This window comes from Hemitrygon akajei, chromosome 11 (genome assembly GCF_048418815.1).
Source record: "Hemitrygon akajei chromosome 11, sHemAka1.3, whole genome shotgun sequence".
NCBI lineage: Eukaryota > Metazoa > Chordata > Chondrichthyes > Myliobatiformes > Dasyatidae > Hemitrygon > Hemitrygon akajei.
In genome coordinates, this window is record NC_133134.1 from 149,332,849 (window position 1) to 149,352,314 (window position 19,466).

General features: G+C 41.4%; 1 protein-coding gene across 2 annotated transcripts; it reads right to left on the reverse strand.

Moving 5' to 3' along the window:
* Positions 1 to 429: 429 nt before the first annotated feature.
* Positions 430 to 19,206, reverse strand: LOC140736118 (homeobox protein TGIF2-like). 2 transcript variants are annotated; one of them, XM_073061910.1, is made up of 3 exons: positions 18,867 to 19,206; positions 17,535 to 17,776; positions 430 to 2,586 (listed from the first exon to the last, which is right to left on the reverse strand). In XM_073061910.1, exons 1-3 carry the CDS (start codon positions 18,883 to 18,885, stop codon positions 2,062 to 2,064), a joined length of 786 nt encoding a protein of 261 aa, XP_072918011.1. In that variant the 5' UTR covers positions 18,886 to 19,206; the 3' UTR covers positions 430 to 2,061. The 2 variants fall into 2 exon arrangements, with proteins under 2 accessions (XP_072918011.1, XP_072918013.1); XM_073061912.1 differs by lacking the exon at positions 18,867 to 19,206 and adding an exon at positions 18,291 to 18,499.
* Positions 19,207 to 19,466: the final 260 nt, after the last annotated feature.

The window sequence follows — 19,466 nt, forward strand, 5'->3', positions numbered from 1 at the left end:
GAACTTTTAGAAAAAGAATCTGATCAGTCCTTCAAATTTGCCCTCACTGAAGAACATGCCATGTATATCGGAAAACAACATGTTTCTACATTTGCTGTAAACTCGGGAGAGATAACTGCTGCTTTTATACTTTTACCTTTGCTGGTATTATCAGGTCCCGATGGATGCATCTTAGGGGGAAGCAGTACAGCCTTCTGATTGAAGCCAGGAGGGACCAATTTTAAACATGCTGTTTCCTGATTATGTTGCTTTCAACATAAATTTAGAAACACAGCAAACTCCATATTAGAAATAAACGTGCACGTGTATATGTGTCAAAGCACCAGGCACTCCCATTCTGTATGTTGGTGTCTCTGTGTGGTTCTTCGTCCAGGAAATTGAAGCACATGCCCAAGCCTGAATTTTGTCACCAATAATTACAAAACACAATTATCAAATGTCAAATTTTTATTAGAGTGGTATTAAAAAATTCACAGATATGATCAATGTTCCTGTAAGACAAAGAATGGAGTGAAAGGACTCCTTTAAATATTGCACAGATTGAAATTGAAGACTGGACAAGTTGGGTGGTCCCTTCAAATAACAAGAAAAAACATACACCACCATCATAAGGCACATTTGCATTTTCTCAGTTATATACATGATCTGCAAAGCCCTTTTTGCATTAACACTGAACCAAATCTTTAAAGCCTCTGACATGAATAGCATTTATGTAAAGCTATTTTGTAGAACCACATGCACACAGTTGAGGCCTGTATGCAATTTACAGTAAAGAGCTGGTGTACAATGCAAAGGTCTGCAGCTCCCACATCAAAAGTAAATGGTCTGCCAACAAAAGGCTTTCTCCATGCAGTTTGCAGTAAGGGTTTGTCTGAAAAACAGTTCCAAATTTGTAATGAACCACTGCCACACACTGGAGACTTGTAGTATTTTGGTCTGCAAGGGTCAATTTGAGTGACTTGGATCTTAAAAATCACTGGTTCCCTATATTTATTTTTAAAACAAGACTTCCGCACAATACAACTTCTTTCATAACTGTGGTGTGTGACATTTTAGAATCTGTAAAGTTAATTTATTTGAATCCCAGACTACCATATAGATGACTTTATGACTATTGTTATAAAAAGTCTCACATCACCTTTAATAATGTACTACATTAAAAAAAATTAAAAAATCAAACGATGGCTACATTCACAAAGAACTAACAAACAGAAATGTTTACCTTAATAGTTCTGTATTCAAAAGTTACAAATGAATATCTCTGAACTAACGTCACATTGCTATATCATAATCTATTAAGTAGTAAGTTAAAGGAAGTTCCATTTTAATCTTATAATTTTCCTCTAACAGAAACACCATTTAAAGTTACCATTTTTTCAGCTCAGTAGTAAAGATCCATTATATACAAATGAAAAAATATTCTACTAGTGTCTTTATGATACAGACACTTTGTGCACGTATTGAGGACTTACGAACGTGCCACAGAATTTCCAGTCCTGGCAATCCACTTGTTGGTGGGTCGTCTCAATGTTGCTCCTTTTGTTCTATACTCACTCTATCTGCATCCACGCAGAGGGAGAGAAAAACCCTACCTTAGGCCCAAATCTTCAAACGTGAACAGTGATCACACTGGTTAGTTAACGTAAAACTTCTAAGATTTGGGTAACCTGCAGTTCTTTGAAGCACAAGTACAGCTCATTTATGTCTGCAGTCAAAAATACAGAAAGCTAATAATGCTTACTATGATGAAATCCCAGAATCTACAGGCTGCAGTGCAAAGCTACAATGGAGGCTCTGAGAATACTAATAGATATAATTATTGCAACCCTTCCATTCAGGGGTCTACAATCAACTGTTCACCCATGAGAAATTTAGCTCCAGTGGGCAGATTTTAAGCACTCTCTTCTCCAAACAGGAGAATAGTTGTTTGTCCAAAATGGATGTTACAACTGTGTTCAGCATCAACCATCAATGCCCATCCACAGACTAAAACCAACTGACAAGATTTCTGAAATATCTACAATTCTACTCCCTTTTAGCAAAGTTGTCTGTCTTGTGTATTTAAGATGAAACCTTGATGTTCTGTTTCTGAGATTCCAGTTCAGCAGCTTGCTGGAGTGCAACATCCACCAGCAACTGAAACCCACTGAAGTCCTGGTGGAGCTCTGGTGGAGTGGGTGGAGGTGTGTTGAACAGTCCGTTGTTAGGACTAGCCGAACCTGTGCACATCACCAAGGCAGTGGGGTTATCAGTGTTGAACAGAGGTTGAACTAACTTCTGGTCAGTTAGTTTTGAGGTTTTCTTACTGTCATTTCCAGAGTCTGGGCAGAAGAGTAAAGGCACGTCCTTGGCCACGGATGTCGTCGCATGACAGATGACCGACGGCCGAACGGATGCGGGTGAGGGAGTGGAGGCTGTAGCTGAACTGGAAGTCTCCAGTAGGCTTGGCCCACCTGTTCTTCGTGATGGGGTCAGTTCAGAGGACTTGCTCTTTCGAGAAATGGTGAACTGATGGGGGTCTTTTCCGTCCTTTCGCAGCATATCTGGCAAAAGCCGCCTCCTTGCATTGATGAACCAGTTGGAAACCTTAAGTTTGAAAGCAAGGACAAATAGTTATTTAGCACACTCTGTAGCTGCATGTAAAAAAATACTGTAAATAATGTCAATATCAGATTCATCAATGCTGCAAGCCTCAGTGCATTTGGAAATGGCAGATTCTGTGACCTAACAACAATAAGGTTTTGTATAAGATATCCAGTCACAAAACTTCACTTTTCTACTCCAGTGTCTTTGACTAAAAATTGATAATACTCACTGCCTTGCAGTTTTAACAATGGAAACCGAACCAACCCATCATGGGTCTCTAAATGCTTGCTATGGTCAGAAAGGCTGGATAAAGTTCAAACTATCACAAGAACTGTGTTTATTTATTTTAAGCTTATTTGGATTCAGCACTAACAAGCTCTACCAACCCAATGAGCCCGAGCCACCTAACTGTACCCACGTGACCAATTGGCCTCATCACTTGTACGTTTGGAATGTGGGAGGAAACGCACGCAGTCAAGGGGAGAATGTACAAGCTCCTTACGGTCTGTGTCAGAATTGAACCAGGTTCGCTGGCACTGCAAGCCTTCCTTCTGAACAGAAAAACGACTATCCCCATTGCTCTGAGATTCTAGCTTTGGCTGTCGCTTGTGTCTCCTGTCCTCTTTAAAGTTCAAAGTAAATTTACTATCGAAGTACCTATCCTGGTATTCATGTTCTTGGTGAACGTTCACAGTAAAACAATGCAGTAGAATTAATGAAAAACTACAACCAAACAAGAATAACAATGTGCAAACACAAAAAAATGTAATAAAACAATTAAATAAATAATACTAAGGACATGTGTTGTAGAGTCCTTGGAAGCGACTGCATAGGTTGTGGAACCAGTTCAGTGTTGAGTGAAGTTATCCACGCCGATGGCTGTAGTGTAGCAACTGTTCCTGAACCTGGTAGTGTGGGAGCTAAGGATCCTCTGCTTCCTTCCTGATGGCAGCAGCAAGACCTGAGCCTGGCCTGGATGGTGGGGGGTCAGTCTGATTTCCTGTACCCCCCCCCCCCCGCCGTTCTAGTTTGTTTTGCCTGCTAATTCAATATGGGAGGGGGAGCGGGAAGAGGAAGGGTCCCGGCCCAAAACGTCGACTTGTACTCATTCCATTCCATAGATGCTGCCTGGCCTGCTTGAGTTCCTGCAGCGTTTTGTGTGTGTGTGTGTTGTTGAGAGGGGAGAAGCTCCTTCGTAATTTGCTGATGAAACTGAATTAGACCATCTGTGTGTGTGTGTGTGTCAGCACATTTCCGTGTAGGACAACACAGAGATCAGGAATCTCCATTTATCAAGGCGCGGTAAGGTTTGATTTAAGGAGGCAGGCATTTTGGAAGAATTTTCTGCTGCTGCTGCTGCTGCTGCTGCTTCTTCTTCTTCTGAAACTTCACCTTCAGTTCCACGGGGTGAGAACGACCATCCATCCGCGCTGCCTGGACCTTGCTGTTTGCTGTAACCCAGACAAAGCCCTTGTGAATAGGCAGCGATGTGGAAAGAGTTTGCCGATGCCGGGGCACGTGACAGCATGGGTGCCTGCTAAACACTGATCAGGTTGTGTAACTTGAAACCGGCGCTGAAGGAATTGCCATTATGGCCCTTCAAATGTGGACCGAGCAACGTAGATGTGTTACACAAAGCACACTGAGTGCTGGGGGAAGGGTGGCACAGACTGGAGGAGGCAGATGTAAGGAATCTCTAGCACAATTAGCAACGGGAAGATGAGGTTTTTTTTTAACAAAAACTGACTGTAAGACTGAAGTCTAAACAACTCACAGCTCAGGGTTACAGAATGTGCAGTTAAAGGGCATGGCCCCACACGCATTAAATATTTCAAAATAACCGACCAAGGAAATCTTCTGATCCTGGTCCCCCCCGCCCAAATATGACCAGTCTTGTTAATCTTTGGGATTTTTTTTGTTTAAATATTCAGCAGTTTCTTACAACTTATAACTTCATTGCTATGTGTTGTTAACGCCTGACTGAAACCATGAAAGTAGATTTTACATCATAGGAAAGAAGATACAGACACCAGAAATCAGATTGGAGGGGGAGGGGAATTTCGACTTCTGGGGATCCATTTATGTTGTTCCTTTCATTTAGATTCTAAGGGTCGTTTCCTCGTGTTTACTGCTCAACCTGTTTTCCACAGCAGACACAACTCTCCAGGACCCCAGAAAACGAATTTAACAGCAGAAGCAGCAGAAACCAGATCTTGGAACTCAAACTAAAACGTAAAAGCAACTTAAGTGATTTTTGTTAACTGGCCAAAACTAGATGCTTGTCTTGGCTGCCAATCAGGAATTTGGAAGGGAAATTCCAACATACCACTTTGATGAAATTCAAAAAAAAATTTTGCAACATCCAGTTACACTCTCCAGGTTATATATCATTCCCTGTCTACACAAAACAAGGTCAACACAACATTTGATTTAAATACACCAAATCAATACAAAATGGCTGAAGAAACTTTAATCTCCCTTTCACTTGCAATCTTAACCACATTAGAAATAAAATCTACCATCATGAAAAATAATGCACCTTTGAATTTTAGCCGCAGAACACAATGCTATTTGAAAGATGATTTTTTTCACACATTCCCAACAAGGAATTGGAGGGTGTTCCCTTTCATCTCCAGAAGAGACATAATTAACAGATATTCATTACCACGGAGATGGAATTAGAGGGAAACTTAACACCACATCTGTGTTTGGTAGGCCTTGGCTTTTGAAGACAGTACTTCCTCTGTTGAAAAAGCAGTGTTTATACTCTGGGGCAGACTCACCAATAAAAGAGAACAAAAAAAAATCCAAGGTTTCAATGGAAATGAAGTCACCTCTTTTCCCCTCCTCCGCACAGCCCTGATGTTCTGTACTTAAAGTGTTCTTTGTAGAGAAGAAAGCTTATTGATAGACCATTGCATCAGAGGATTTGTTACCTTCCACTTTGAATGCATCAAGGATTCTCAGGCCAGGTACAAGTATTGAATAGACAAATATCTTCCTCTTGCCACACAAAATTCAATGAAATGTGTTCTAATAATCTGAACGAGGTGTTTAATGCAATAAAATGCTGTATTTCACCAAGTTACAGAACAGTGAAATAGGTCCTCAGGCCTAACACATCCATACCAACCAATGAACCCACCTTTCTACCTCAAAGTCCTTCAGGCAGCCAAAAGGAAAAGACAGGAATGTTGAAATTAGGGTGGATGAAAAAGGTAAGGAGTGTCTGAAAATTTGTAAATTTAAATTAAGTTTAAGGAGGAAATTCAGGTTCTGATTCAGGGAAGCTCAATCAATGGTAAGTGTAGGAAGAATTTGTGTTTAATTTTTCTCTTCCCTTGCCTGTAATGCTCCAACCATTCCAACTGTGAATTTGTTTTTGATACCAAATTGGAGACAGTTTTATCCTTTGAGCAATAGCCCATTAGCAAACAAATTATGATTTCCCTAACTCACTCCTCACAGGTTCTGCAACCAATTGACAGGGCAAATTTCATCCCATTAATCTGCACCAGACTTGAAACCCAACGTAGAAAAGTATTTCCTAACCTATTAAACCTATTATTCTTACCTTAACCATAATGTTTGATATGAAGAGGTCAGATTCCGGGTTTTTAAAGTTAAGACTGACTGCAGGTTTCATACACGTTCTAAGTGCAGGTATTAATATTTATTTGAAAATAATTTAACCCTTTGGTTTGACTTTACTAAGAAAGAGAATACTAATAAGGTAAATATGGAGCATTTCTGGAAAAAATGCTCAAGAAGCACTTTCAATTAGTTTCAGAAACAAAATCAGGTTTATTATCACTAACATATGTTCTGAAATTTGTTGCTTTGTGGCAACATTACAGTAAAGAAAAATAGACTAAATTACAACAAGAAATATACAGTGGATTCTGGTTAATGGACCAACAGTTAATCAGGGCAACCATTTATTTGGGACAACTCTTAAAAGAACAAAAACTAATCAAGAAAATAGCAAAGATTCCATTTGTTCTGTTTGGGGCAATATGTCTCATAAAGTGGGACAGGAGACTACTAACGAATAGTGTATAACTAATGTCAGACATGAGCACTTGAGCTGCCGTAGGACTGTACACCGTGCTTAGAGTGAACTTTTTTTAAAGAGTGTCAGTTGCCTATGATTGTGTTCAAAAAGCAGCAATTTTTTGTCACTGATAGTGGGCAAGAAATAAGCAGTAAGGCAATTCAGAACTGTTTTGCACACTGCAGTTTCAAACATTCAGGCTTTAAGATGCCAGAAACAGCTGGGAATGAAAATTAAATGATTTCACTACTTCAACAAGTTAGACGATTTGAAGGTATCGGCAATCATCTTGAATGTTACAATGAAAACGACGATTTGAAAGATGCAGTCATCGAAAGCACTGTATGTATGAATGCAGTCCATAATCTACACTAGTGCTCATTTTGTTCACTTACAATCAACAGAACGTGGCAGTGTACACTGGATGAATTCCTATGTCAATAACTATTAGGAACTAATACAGTTTTATAGTATTGTGGTGGCATTGATAGTGTTTAACTTGTTCTATATTCTATTTAAATACAGAATTTGTTACTCAGATAAACAGTAGTTTGTCTTTTTTATACGATTGCCATGAAACTATGGTTAATTAGGGTAGCCGCTTAAATTGGGCCAAAATGTACTGGCCCAAAGTGTCCCAATTCACCATCCAGAGAGTGGAATTTGTTGCCACAGGCAGCTGTGGAGGCCAAGTCATTGGATATACTTAAGGCAGATGTTGAGTGATTCTTGATTAGTCAGGGCATAAAGGGGTATGGGGACAAGGCAGGAGATTTGGGTTGAGAGGGAAATGGATCAGCCATAATGAAATGACAGAACAGACTCAATGGGCCGAATGCATCTTATGGTCTAATTAACTAGCATTTATAGAGTTAAAATATTTGACAAACTGATGACAGTGAATGAACATTGTGCATATATTTGCAACATTTGTCAACTTAGTATTTGGAATTTTTGTATTTGTAAACATAAAACAAGCCTTGTTGCCATACTAAGCTGGTCAAGAAGGGAAAAATGTTCTTGCTTAACATTTAAACATTCAAAAGATTCAAAAGGGAATAAGAGAAATACCTGAGGGAAAAAATGCAGCTGTGAGAAAGGGCATTGGGATTAATTAGGTAGTTTCACTAAACTGCAACTATTGGCCACCCTTTAGGAGTGGATCATTGGATGAATTTGAGATCCGTTCGCGTAGTACATAACCTAATTTGCCCTTGTTCTGATGAAGGACTGTGCATGAAACGTCAACATTTTTTTTTCTGCTGAGAGCTTGCAGCAGTTTCTATTTTTGTTTCCAACTTCTGCAGCAGATTTTCTCCTATAACCTGAAAACTAAGTTCCTGCCAGACTCTCTCTAGCTGTCTCATTTCCAAGTGGACGGTTTTATTATATTTTCTCAGAAAACTTGGCTTTCATTAATAAGCAGCTTTTAAACAGAAGTTTCTGTGAGAAAACAGTTGTAAGGTAGTTGTAATCGTAGGGCGTCAATACAAGGCTGTTGCTGCTGGCAGCAACACCAAAGAGATGAATGCCTGCTTCATTAGGCTTGGGAGACTGCTCACAGAAACAGGTCTACACGGCTACTGGCTTCTGACAAGTTGACTTTGATTTTGCCACTGGCATTAATGTGGCATTCAACCCCAGCAGATTTAAACACTGGCTCTGAGCTGCAGGTCTAGCAGCAAATAAATCCGAACGATTTCACCAACGCAGTTAATCATTACTGTCAAGTAACCAAAAATCTAGCTGCTTTGAAACAAGATTTGGTCGCGCTACTAAATGAGAAACAAGCTATTAGGGGGAATAAGCGCATAAGTTTCAAAGGCTGTCATTTTTACCACAGCTCTGTCAGTTGCCTACAGTTGATTAACTGCTCTCCCAGCTTACATGGACCCTGGCTATAAAGGTGCTACACATGAGGGTGGCAGACGCTGCCTAAACTCATTTTCAGCCTTTGCTGCAGTCATCTCACGTTAAATGGTTGGTTCTTAGAAAAACCAAAGTCAGAAAAGATGGTGGGAACTCTCAGAAGTTCAGTCAGTGCAGGTGGAAGGGAGATGGAAGCTAATATTTGCCTTGCAGACATTTAAATTTTCCTGGCAAAGTTTCCATAGGCTCTGTTTCCAGCTACTACATGGGTAATTACATAGAAAATGCAATATCAAAGTAATAATTATAAAGTAGAAAAGGTGATACCAAATATGAGGATGTGTGAAGGGGTTAGTGGGGTGGGGGGGGGGGTAATGATTAGGGACTATAGATTTTTTTAGCTTAAATTTTGAAGCAAAGATTCAGATCATTATGTGGTTCAATTGATTTATCTAACCTTCACAGCAGCACTAGCAAGGAATTATAAAATGGAAATTACTAAATAAAGTGTTAAGATCGTGTCACCTAACAATAGGCCAGGATCTGGATTCTAGTCTGTCTTTTTAGGCCATATTTAGATTGAAGGCCAATGGCGCACATTCCTCTTTAATAGTTCTGAGGTGACTAAGGAAGCAACAAGCCAATTTTGAAATGATCCATCTTGTTTTCCAATCACTTCTAAGCCTCATTATCTACGCCTCTAGATTCTAGAACAAGAACTGGAGTCTAAAGCTTAAATCTACTTCCAAACAAAAACACAATAAACAACACCAATAACCAATAAAAGTAATATTCCCTTGGAGTATTGTGAGCAATTTTGGACCCCTAATCTAAGAAACAATGTTCTGGCATTTGAGAGTCCAGAGATTTACGAGAGGTTCCCAGTAATGAAAGGTTTAAGGTATGAGAAACGTCTGATGCTCTGTGACTCTGCTTGTTGGAATTTAGAAGAATGGGGATGGGGGCAGGGGGAGATCCCAGTGAAACCTATTGAATATTAAAATACCTAGATAGAGTGGATGTGGAGAGGATGTTTCCTACAATGGGGAAATCTAGGACCAGAAGGCAGGGCCTCAGAATACAAACTGCGTCCCTTTAGAACAGAGATGAGGAGGAATTTCTTTAGCCAGACGGTGGTAAATCTGTGAAATCCAGTCCCACAGATGGTGGTGGAGGTCAAGTCATTGGTTATATTTAAAGAGGAGGTTGATATGTTCTTGATCAGCAAGGTTATGAGAAGGCAGGATAATGGAGTTAATAAATCAGTCACGATGGAACGGCAGAGCAGAAGGGCAGAATAGCCCAATCCTGCTCCACTGTCTTATGGAAGTTTGTTGTTGAGGGTAGAAATCGCTAAAACTATTTGTCTAGAATATCACGATAATCCAGATCAAGATATTTCATACGCATGTCAAATTTCACTACAATGATTACCACGTTCCCAGAGGACCCTGTCCTAACTCTAAAAGGATCGGTGTACCTAGTGTTATCATTCCAGGGAATATTTCCGACGAGAAATGTGTAAGATCTAAATAAAGTGCTTCTGAATCACGCTATATGCATCTAATAAAACTTCAAGATTTCCACCCAAGTAATTCTTTGACTTAGATGTACAAGATAATGAAAGGCATTGACCATGCAGAGAGTCAGGGCTGAAATGGCTACCACAAGAGGCCTTAGTTTTAAGGAGCTGGGGAGTAGGTACAGAGGAGATGTCAGGGGTAAGTTTTTTTTTTACACAGAGAGTGGTGAGTGTGTGGAATGGGCTGCCGGCGGCGGTGGTGGAGGCAGAAACAATAGGGTCTTTTAAGAGACTCCTGGATGGATACATGGAGCTTAGAAAAATAGAGGGCTATGGGTAAAGCCTAGGTAGTTCTTAGGGAAGGACATGTTTGGCACAGCTTTGCGGGCTGAAGGGCTTGTATTGTGCTGTGTATTTCTATCTTTCTAAAACAAGGTTGTAGCCCAACCTTGCTAAAACTGCACAGACGATTACAATTAAAATCTATTTTATACACAACTATTGCCCTGTCTATGAATAACCAAGTATAAACTGAATGAAAGGAGCACAAAACTACATAAACACCACTTCAGTTAAAAGACGAAAGTGCCAGCTTCCATTGGGGATTTGTGAGTGACTTCGATCTACATAAAATCCCAAACTATCATCCGACAATCGCAATTTGTCTGCTGGATTGGATAGCCTGAGCAGCTCACTTACCATGTCTTTCAGAGGCAGATATTAAGCACACAATTGACATAACCTTCCTAGTGATCAAATTCAATTGCATTCCAAAAGAAATGGGTTCTCCAATGCAGGGATTATGCTAGAATGAAATTTTGGAAACTGCTAGATAAACAGGATGCAGATTCACATTTGACATTTTACTTCCCAGCAGCCTACTCTTTGTCTGAAATAATCTATCACAGGGACACAGATGTGTAGCAGGTTGCAGAGTGTTTGTGTGTGTGTGTGTGCGCGCACATAGCAATACACGTCAAAAGAAATCACTCATCTGGACAACAGCACAGGCTTCCCACACATCCCGCAATCCTATTTCTTTTTATTATGAAGATTCTTTGAAAGGAGGTTCTAGGGCTGCAATTCCCTCCTTCCAAAACTACTCTTTTAAGTGAAGAGTGTTCTAACAGGAGACTGGCCACCCAAATTTCCACCTACAAAACACCCCTCAAAGTTGCATTCTGGTTATAGTTGTTTTTTATTAAACTGACTGGCACATTGTATTAATTCATCCACCTGCAGGTGAGTGACCCCACTAGTACACGTTTTCTGTTTCGGGTGGCAAAGTGGTGCACCTGCTAGAGCCTCACGACAACCTAGGTTCAATCCCGACAACTGGGCTCTTGTGTGCGGAGCCTACAAAGTTCTCCCTGTGACCACATGGATTTCCTCCTGCAGACCAAAGACTCGTCTGTTAGCAGATTAATTGGCCACTGTAAATTGTCCCTAGTCGTGGGTGAGTGGAAGAATGTGGGTGGAGTTGATGGGAATGTGGAGAGAAACAGGCTCAGTGTCAGATTAGTGAAAATGAGTGCTCGATGGTCTGTGCAGACTAGACTGTCTATGAGTGCTCGATGGTCTGTGCAGACTAGACTGTCTACTTGGGACACTGCTCTGCTGTGATGCTATGATTCCACAGGTGCTTACAGACAATAAGTACCTTTGTTAAATAATTATTTTCACACTTAAACACAAGACTTTGTGAACACACTGATGGACCAAAGCCACCATTCTGACCAATTCCATCACCACCCCATAATTCAACACAGCCACAATCCAGAACCGGTCACTAGAAACACAACAACACAAGCTGAAAGGTAGTTAATGTTTTAATGCTTCATACAACCCCTACAAGTTATTTTTCTGCATCTTACTGAGAAAACTACAAACAGCAGAGGTTAATCACATCCACTGGCATTTTCCCCACATTAAAACTCCACTTCTTCATCCAGTTAGTAAATAAAACATCAGTCATTTAAGCAACAAACAAAATGCTGGAGGAACTCGCAGGCCAGGCAACATCTATGGAAAATCATTTAAATTGTGAATTTTGATTTATGAACTGTTTGAGAAAATTGATGAAACATCGCAAAGCATAAACTCCAGAAACCAATATATTACTATCAGGTTCGGTGGTCAGAATTCAAATGTAAGATATTCCGAGAGACTGCACTGTTAATCCAAATACGACCATGCACTGGGAAACTATGTGACACAGGCCACATATTAGCACTTCCTCTGGGAACTAATAAATGTACACCACCCCCACCCTCTTAAATGGTCTTTTTTTAATGATCACTTGCCACAATTTGCATGGCTCTGATTTTGTTGCATTTTAAACAGTCCATGTGAATTCTCCAGCAGGCATTACTGTTTGGGGAGAGTACAACAAGGGGAAAGAAACAAAAGAAAGCCAAATCATTACAAGTACACACCAAGTTGTAAATTATCACCATTGTGGGGGAGGGTGAAGGGGATCATCAACACAAAGAGATAAGGTAACTCAATAACATAAGAACAATGGACAGGAAGTATGTTTTAGAAAATAAAATCCAAAACTTACACTGAGATCTTTTTCCTAAATAGGAACACTTCCAGTTTAAATTCGGGCAGCTGTAAAACTGTAGCTGAAGTGTGAGGAGTGGGTAAACAAAGCTATGACTGGAAACCATAGCTGTGCATTTATATAGCGCCTTTCACTACACCCTTTGGAAGTGAGCATTACAAACCTATAAAGGGCAATAAAATAACAGAAGGGCACATCTGCTTCCTCCACAGTTGTCTGAGAATATAATCCTTCAGTACTTGAGGAGCTACCCCGTAGCTTTATGAGAAGATCCCCGGGTTCACTTCCACCCACCTGAGCTGATAGATGGGGACAGATGCTCAACAAAATGGTATCTGTCACGAATGTGGCAAATTCAATCTCATCATCCTCCCTGATATACTTCATCCTACAACAATGCCAGTCCATCGATGCGCAGAACAACATTACTGCCATTGCCTGACTCCATTCTACCTACTTAGTCACATCCAGATAGGCACGTATCTACAGCATTACCTCTGAAGCCCACCGAGGATCAACTCTTTGTCCTCTATTGTACCTCGTCTGATTGCTTCTCAGCAGCAAATTTAAAAGCACGTGATGAAAATTTGTCCTCGAACCTGAAAAATTACACTGAGGTACAATGTCAGCCACAATCCTAATGAACAGTAGGACAGGTTCAAGGCGCTGAATGGCCTACTCATACTTGCATTCACACATTCTGTGGTTAATACACTGACTGTACATTGTAGGAATGTCCTCAAATTCCTACAAGCAATTTTAAAATTCTTACTCGTTTACAAATTTATCCCCACCCGCACCTCCCTCTTTCACTGCCAACATCCCAACCACCCTTAAGAGTCCCCTTAGTGCTAGTTATTTGATAAGACTCTTATGAAGCACATTGAGATGCTTTTGTATAAAATAGATGCCATACTAATGGAACTTATTCTCTTATGCCAGAAGACATTCTACAGTGCAGCACTCAGTAAGTACTGTACAGAAAACATACTGAACTATAACTAAAGCCCACATCAGTTTGACTCAACAAATTTGTTGCTGCTCAATTAGATGCAACTAACAACATCCCTAAACAACGTTTCAGTATTTCTTTATTACACCGAGGGGAAGGGGAGGCATTTCACACCATCGAGTCCACAGCAGTTCACACAACATTCAGGTGGCCCCCGTTTTTCGAACGTTCGCTTTATGACAACTCACAGTACGAAAGACCTACATTAATACCTGTTTTTGCTAACCAAAGAGGATGATCGCTTTTACAAAAAAGACACCCGCTTTGCCCCGCGAAAGACTGCCATGACCGCAAGCCTTGTGCGTGCAGTTGTTTGCACATGTGTGTACATACTGATTTTTTTTCTCCAAATCTATTTTGGCTCGCTGTCTTCCCGATTTTGATAAGTGAAACTACACCGTACATACAATATTTCTACTTTATATAGGCTGTATATTTATCATATTATTCCTGCTTTTACTATATGTTAATGTTATTTTAGGTTTTATGTGTTATTTGGTTTGATTTGGTAGGTTATTTTTTGGGTCTGGGAACGCTCAAAAAATTTTCCCATTTAAATTAATGGTAATTGCTTCTTCGCTTTACGACATTTCAGCTTACAAATGGTTTCACAGGAACCTTCGGATTGGTGGGGGGGGACCTGTAATCTATTTTCCCTATTGACTCCTTCCCAGATTCTACGACTTCCCTACACGAGGGGAAATTTAAACTGGCCAATTAACACAGCAAACTGCACGACTTTGGGATGTGGAAAGAAAACAGATGGTGGGGGTTGTGAATCACAGTAAGAACTTGCAAACTCCACAACGGCAGCACCAGAAGTCAGGACTGAACCTGGGTGACTGGAGCTAAGGGGCCGGAAATCTGGCTGCGGCACTGGTAATTTATGTTGAATAATTACTACTTTGTGGAAAAAAAGCACCAGCTGGCCTGTGACATGCTCTGGTTTCGTCCAGACCATGCCTGAGGGCTGCTAGTCAAGGTGCAGCTGTATTTAATCTTGTGTGTCCATTTTAGGCCAGTATTCAGCCATTGGCTGGGGTCTAAGTAGACACATTCTCCAGACTAATGGGTGAGGGAAGTTTCTGTAGTTCGACAGCTGCTTAAAAATCCCCAGCTCATCCTGCTGAGGGAAGGCTAAGGCATCAAGGTCAAAAAAAGGCAGCTATTCTTGCTTTTTATCTCTTTCCCAATATACTCACAATGCTTGTTTTAGGAACAGCTTCTCCACCCGCCAACACCACCCCCCTACCATCAGATTCCTGAACAGAATGAACCAACCAACCCATGAGCACTACCCTTGTGTATTTAATACTTGAGTAAGCTTGTGTACATGTTGGTTGATTAAGCATTCTTATTCTTTAAGTAATTACGGGCTATGTGTATAAATACGTGAATTACATGCGTCATCACGCTACCATGTGATATATGGTGGGCGCCTTGCTTTAAGTTAGGCCTGCATTTCCAACTCGTGTCTTCCTTCAAATTAGTTCAATGTTTTGAAGTTACAAAACATAACTACCTCACTATTTTGCCTCTGTTTGCACCAAATTCATATATTAATTACTTATTGTAATTTCAAGGTTTTTATGCATTGCAAAGCAACACACTTCATGACATACTGTCAGTGATATTAAACTTGAGTCTGATGTCTGAAGTGGCTTAGGCCTGAAGTAATTTCTCCTAATACGCTATATATGTTGGCCTGTTTAAGTCACAGGAACATAGCCATTCAATTCCCTGGGTCTGCACCAACATTCAATAAGATCTTGGCTGAATCTGTCACTTTCCTGCACTAAAACCATTTCCTTTGACACCCCACCCCAACCCACTCCCAAAATCTAATGATCTATCTTACTCAAGGAAGCAAATAACTGTAAAACTTTTTTTGAGATTTGGTTGTAATTTCAGTGTAAGGCAGGAGATTAACAGTCCAGACTGCGAATTACAACAGCATCATCTGTGTGAGTGCCAGTATCACAAGAGGCTAATAGATATGTTGGTTTAAAGGTCAAGCATTTGTTGCTTTGCAACTCTATAAAAGTCAGCAAGTCACTACTTCAAATCAAATATGTACCTGACATTTTACAATGTGTGCAGGTATCTATTTAATTTTTTTGATGTAAAGTTAGGTTTGCTGGAGATGAGTCCATTTGTAACAAGGACATGTGGTGAATGTAATTTGAAAGCAAAGACTTAGCTCTTTATTAATTACAAGGATAGACTAGATACCCTAACCCAACATCTGTTCACAACTCACTTTCTTGGAAACCGCTATTTCAACTATAGCATGGAAGGATTCTAGATTTGTATTTGATGTGTCTCTTAGAATCTGCATACACCAGGCCAACTATGGGACTTGCAGGCAAGCAGTTTTAACTGCCTCCACGGGAGTACACTTTTTAAAGAGGCAAACGGAATGCCTGCTACTCTTCAAACTTCAACACAAAGGAACCCTATCTTTTTTTTGCCAAATCCACTCTTAAATCCCCCTAACACTGCGAATTAATTAAATGTTTGGATAATGCACGTTCAAGGTTTGCTCAGGAATTTACCAATAAAATCACCAGAAAACAAAATATTACATTTCAAACTAGTGTTTGAAAGCACTTTTTATATGCATCTTGAAATTCTATTACTTTTCCGGACAACCCAGGCTTAGAGTAAACAATACTAACAAGAGCTTTTCTTCCCAACTCCTGCAAGACAGACGAGTTCGCAATAAACACCGACAGGAAATGGCTTTCGTAACACTTTTTCAGACCAACGTGGGCATGTCAACTGAGTTAATATTTTGACTGCTGCACAATGTCAGAGGCATCGTGAGATCCATTTTTATCCTAAGCTTTAAAGTCAACTGGTTATAAACCAACCTCCAATACAGTTTAAAGATCTGTTTTACTATTTTTGTTTGCAATAAAACATCCATTAAGCCTCAGTCACAGCTCTCCATAAATTTAAAAGGACTTGGGGGAAAAAAAAAGCTTAGATCGATTACAAGAAATCACATTGACTACAGCCATGCAACAACAGACAGTGATGTGGAAGCAGACTGGTTTCACTGCCGGCTTCATGTAATCAGCTGTACATCCCCTAACGCACACTATTAGTAATCGGGATATTCAGCACAAAAACCAAAGTTTAAGAGATGCAAAGTTGCGAAAAGGCATAGCACAAAAAAAAACAAAGGTGAGAACAAACTGGCAGTGTCGCTCATCCTGTTGGTAAAACTCCACATGACGGGAAAAAACACAATGACCGAAGGAAACTTCCCCATTCCTCAAGGCAATCAAGCAGGCGCCAGCTTGTGCTTCTCCAAGCTGCCTCGACAGAAATATTTAACTGCCCCCTCCCCCAACCAATATGTCCTTTGGAACACAAGAGCCATGCAGCAGGGTGTCTAACCTGCTGCCATTAAGCCCTGACAATCTGGCTCTTGAGGGCCAGGAAACCCAAATCCGCTTGCATTTTATTTTAATTTGCTCATTCATCCTGCGTGATGGAAGCAACGTCGCTTCCCGGCGAATAAATCCCGAATCGTAAGTTTCCCCTGGCATGAGATATAAACTGATGTGCATCTTTGTGCAAACTCGCTTGGCAGGCGCCACACATTCTCACTAATGTCAAGTCTTTTTTTTTACCTTTAGTTCGCTAATTTCTTGAAAAAGAGTTTCCCTTATGTTACACGTCAGCCTTGGCGGGCTGTCCTCGGAATCTCCGAGATGCAGAGTTACAGGGTTAATTTCCCCACTCGGATCTTGCCTCCCTCCCAGAGTCTCCGGCACAAGCGAGGTCAGGTGGCCGGCCTTCGCTCTGGCCACTCACTCCCTCACCATCTCAAACAAGCATTTAACGAGGGCGGCCACAGAACCACAAGCTGCAAGGCAGACAGACACTGAGGCGAGGAAGGTAGCCAATATCCTACCTGCAGTACAGTCAGGTTCGCCTGTCCGGATAAGCTCAGCTTCTCCTGTTCCGACGGGTAAGCGTTCAGTCGGTGTTCGTAAAGCCAGTCCCGCAGAATCTTCACCGACTCCTTGGAAAAAATCACGTGGCGCTTCCTCTTCTTGGAGCTGGCCATGTCCGAGGCCAAACTGCCGTCGTCTTCCCCGGTGTCGCTATCTGACATGGCCAAGTTCCCGGGTCTCCTCTGCCCACCAGTGAAGGCTGCTCGGAGGCGGACGGAGGGAGAGGCAACAAGCAACACGAAGCGTTAGTTACTGGGCGCTAGTTACATACCAGAAACTACAACACAAAACCCTCCGGGGCAGATCACTGAAAACCAAAGGTGGTAGGAGGAGGTGGGGTGGGGGTGGGGGGTGAAATTTGAAAGTCAGTGAAGCGGAACGAAGTCCTTCACTCAAACTCCACGCTGTTTATACTTAAAATGCATCAACACGTTCAAAGGGAAAATCTCCATTCATCTGCAAGAATGCAAACATCTCGCTCACAATCCTCCTTCAAACTCTTGTCAACAAAACAAAAAAAGTCAAAAGCAAAAAAAAATGGAAAGCACACAATAAAACTTGGGAAGAAACTTTGCCGCCATTGACACGCAGCTGAACACTGTCGCTTTTGTTGCAGTGAAACAGGAACTTGCGCGGGTATTCCCAGCTCAAACTAACCCCATCTGTCAGATCAACACTCCCAGAGGAAGTTCTGCAAGTTAAAATAAACCCACTCTTTTTGAGGTTGCTTTGCGGGGAGGCCAGCAGTTAAGTTAGCGAAGTTACACCATTTAAAATCTCGTGTCAAGGAGTCTTAGGTCCTGGTTAATAAACTAACTCCACGGATTCCCCCTTGAGTTTTCGGTGACAAAACAGGCAGAACTAGGTCCTAGGACGCGTGCTTTGCAAAACAAAAGGAGGCGAACACGCCGAATTCAACGCTTTGCTAGCGATGCCATGCTTTACTCTTGTTTTTACAAGCAAGGCATCTCGAGAGAAGCAGCAATCCGCATTCAAGGCCACTCACTCACTCCCACAAATGGGACCTCATGCATTTCAAACACCTCTCACCAAATTTTTTTTTAAAACTCTGAAACTCATAAGAAAATTTCCCACCAAATTCTCGGCCGGGGTGGGGGGGGGGGGGAGCTGAGAAAGAGAGAGAGAGAAAAAAATAATCCCAAAGCAACCAGCGTAAAAAAAACAATCCCAAACAACAACCTCCAGCCCTCCCATTGTTCGTAACGCCAGCATTCTGACAGCGTGCCAGTTACACAGTTCCCTGCACCAAGGTCACACACCTCACCTACCTTTCTTTGCAGCTTTCATCTTGCTCCACTTTTAGTGTTCCTGCCAGCCGACGGAGTTTGGATTTTGTAGCTTCATATAAAAGTGCAAAGGCGGAGGAGGGTGGGAGAGAACTGAGCACGTTTTATGTGTTGTGTGTAGGTCTGCTGCTCTACTCGCCTTCTCCCCTCCCACCCCCTATGCGAGGACAGCGTGGCGCAGTTAAACAAAGCTCCGGCTTGCCTCTCTCTCTCTCTCTCTCTTTCTCTACCTGCCGCTGATCCTGATTGCAGTGCTGACGGGCGCCTCCACACCACTCCTGACAACTCTCTGACAGCTCACCCCGGAAACGACCTGCCACTGACGTCAACTGCAATCACAACTTGCTGTGGAGCTGCAGCAACATGACACACACACACACACACACACACACACACACACACACACACACACACACACACACACACACACACACACACACACACACACACACACACACACACACACACACACACACACACACCCCTCTATCGTAACTTCCACGCAGCAGTAATGGATCATTTGCAACTATAATTAAATAACGTTCGGCTGAATTAAATGCCAGAATCTCTTTAACAATTATT

Coding starts and splice junctions, on each gene's coding strand:
- LOC140736118 (XM_073061910.1), bottom strand. Junction 2,587..17,534: donor CGAACCTGACTGTACTGCAG/GTAGGATATTGG, acceptor TTCAAACTTAAG/GTTTCCAACTGGTTCATCAA.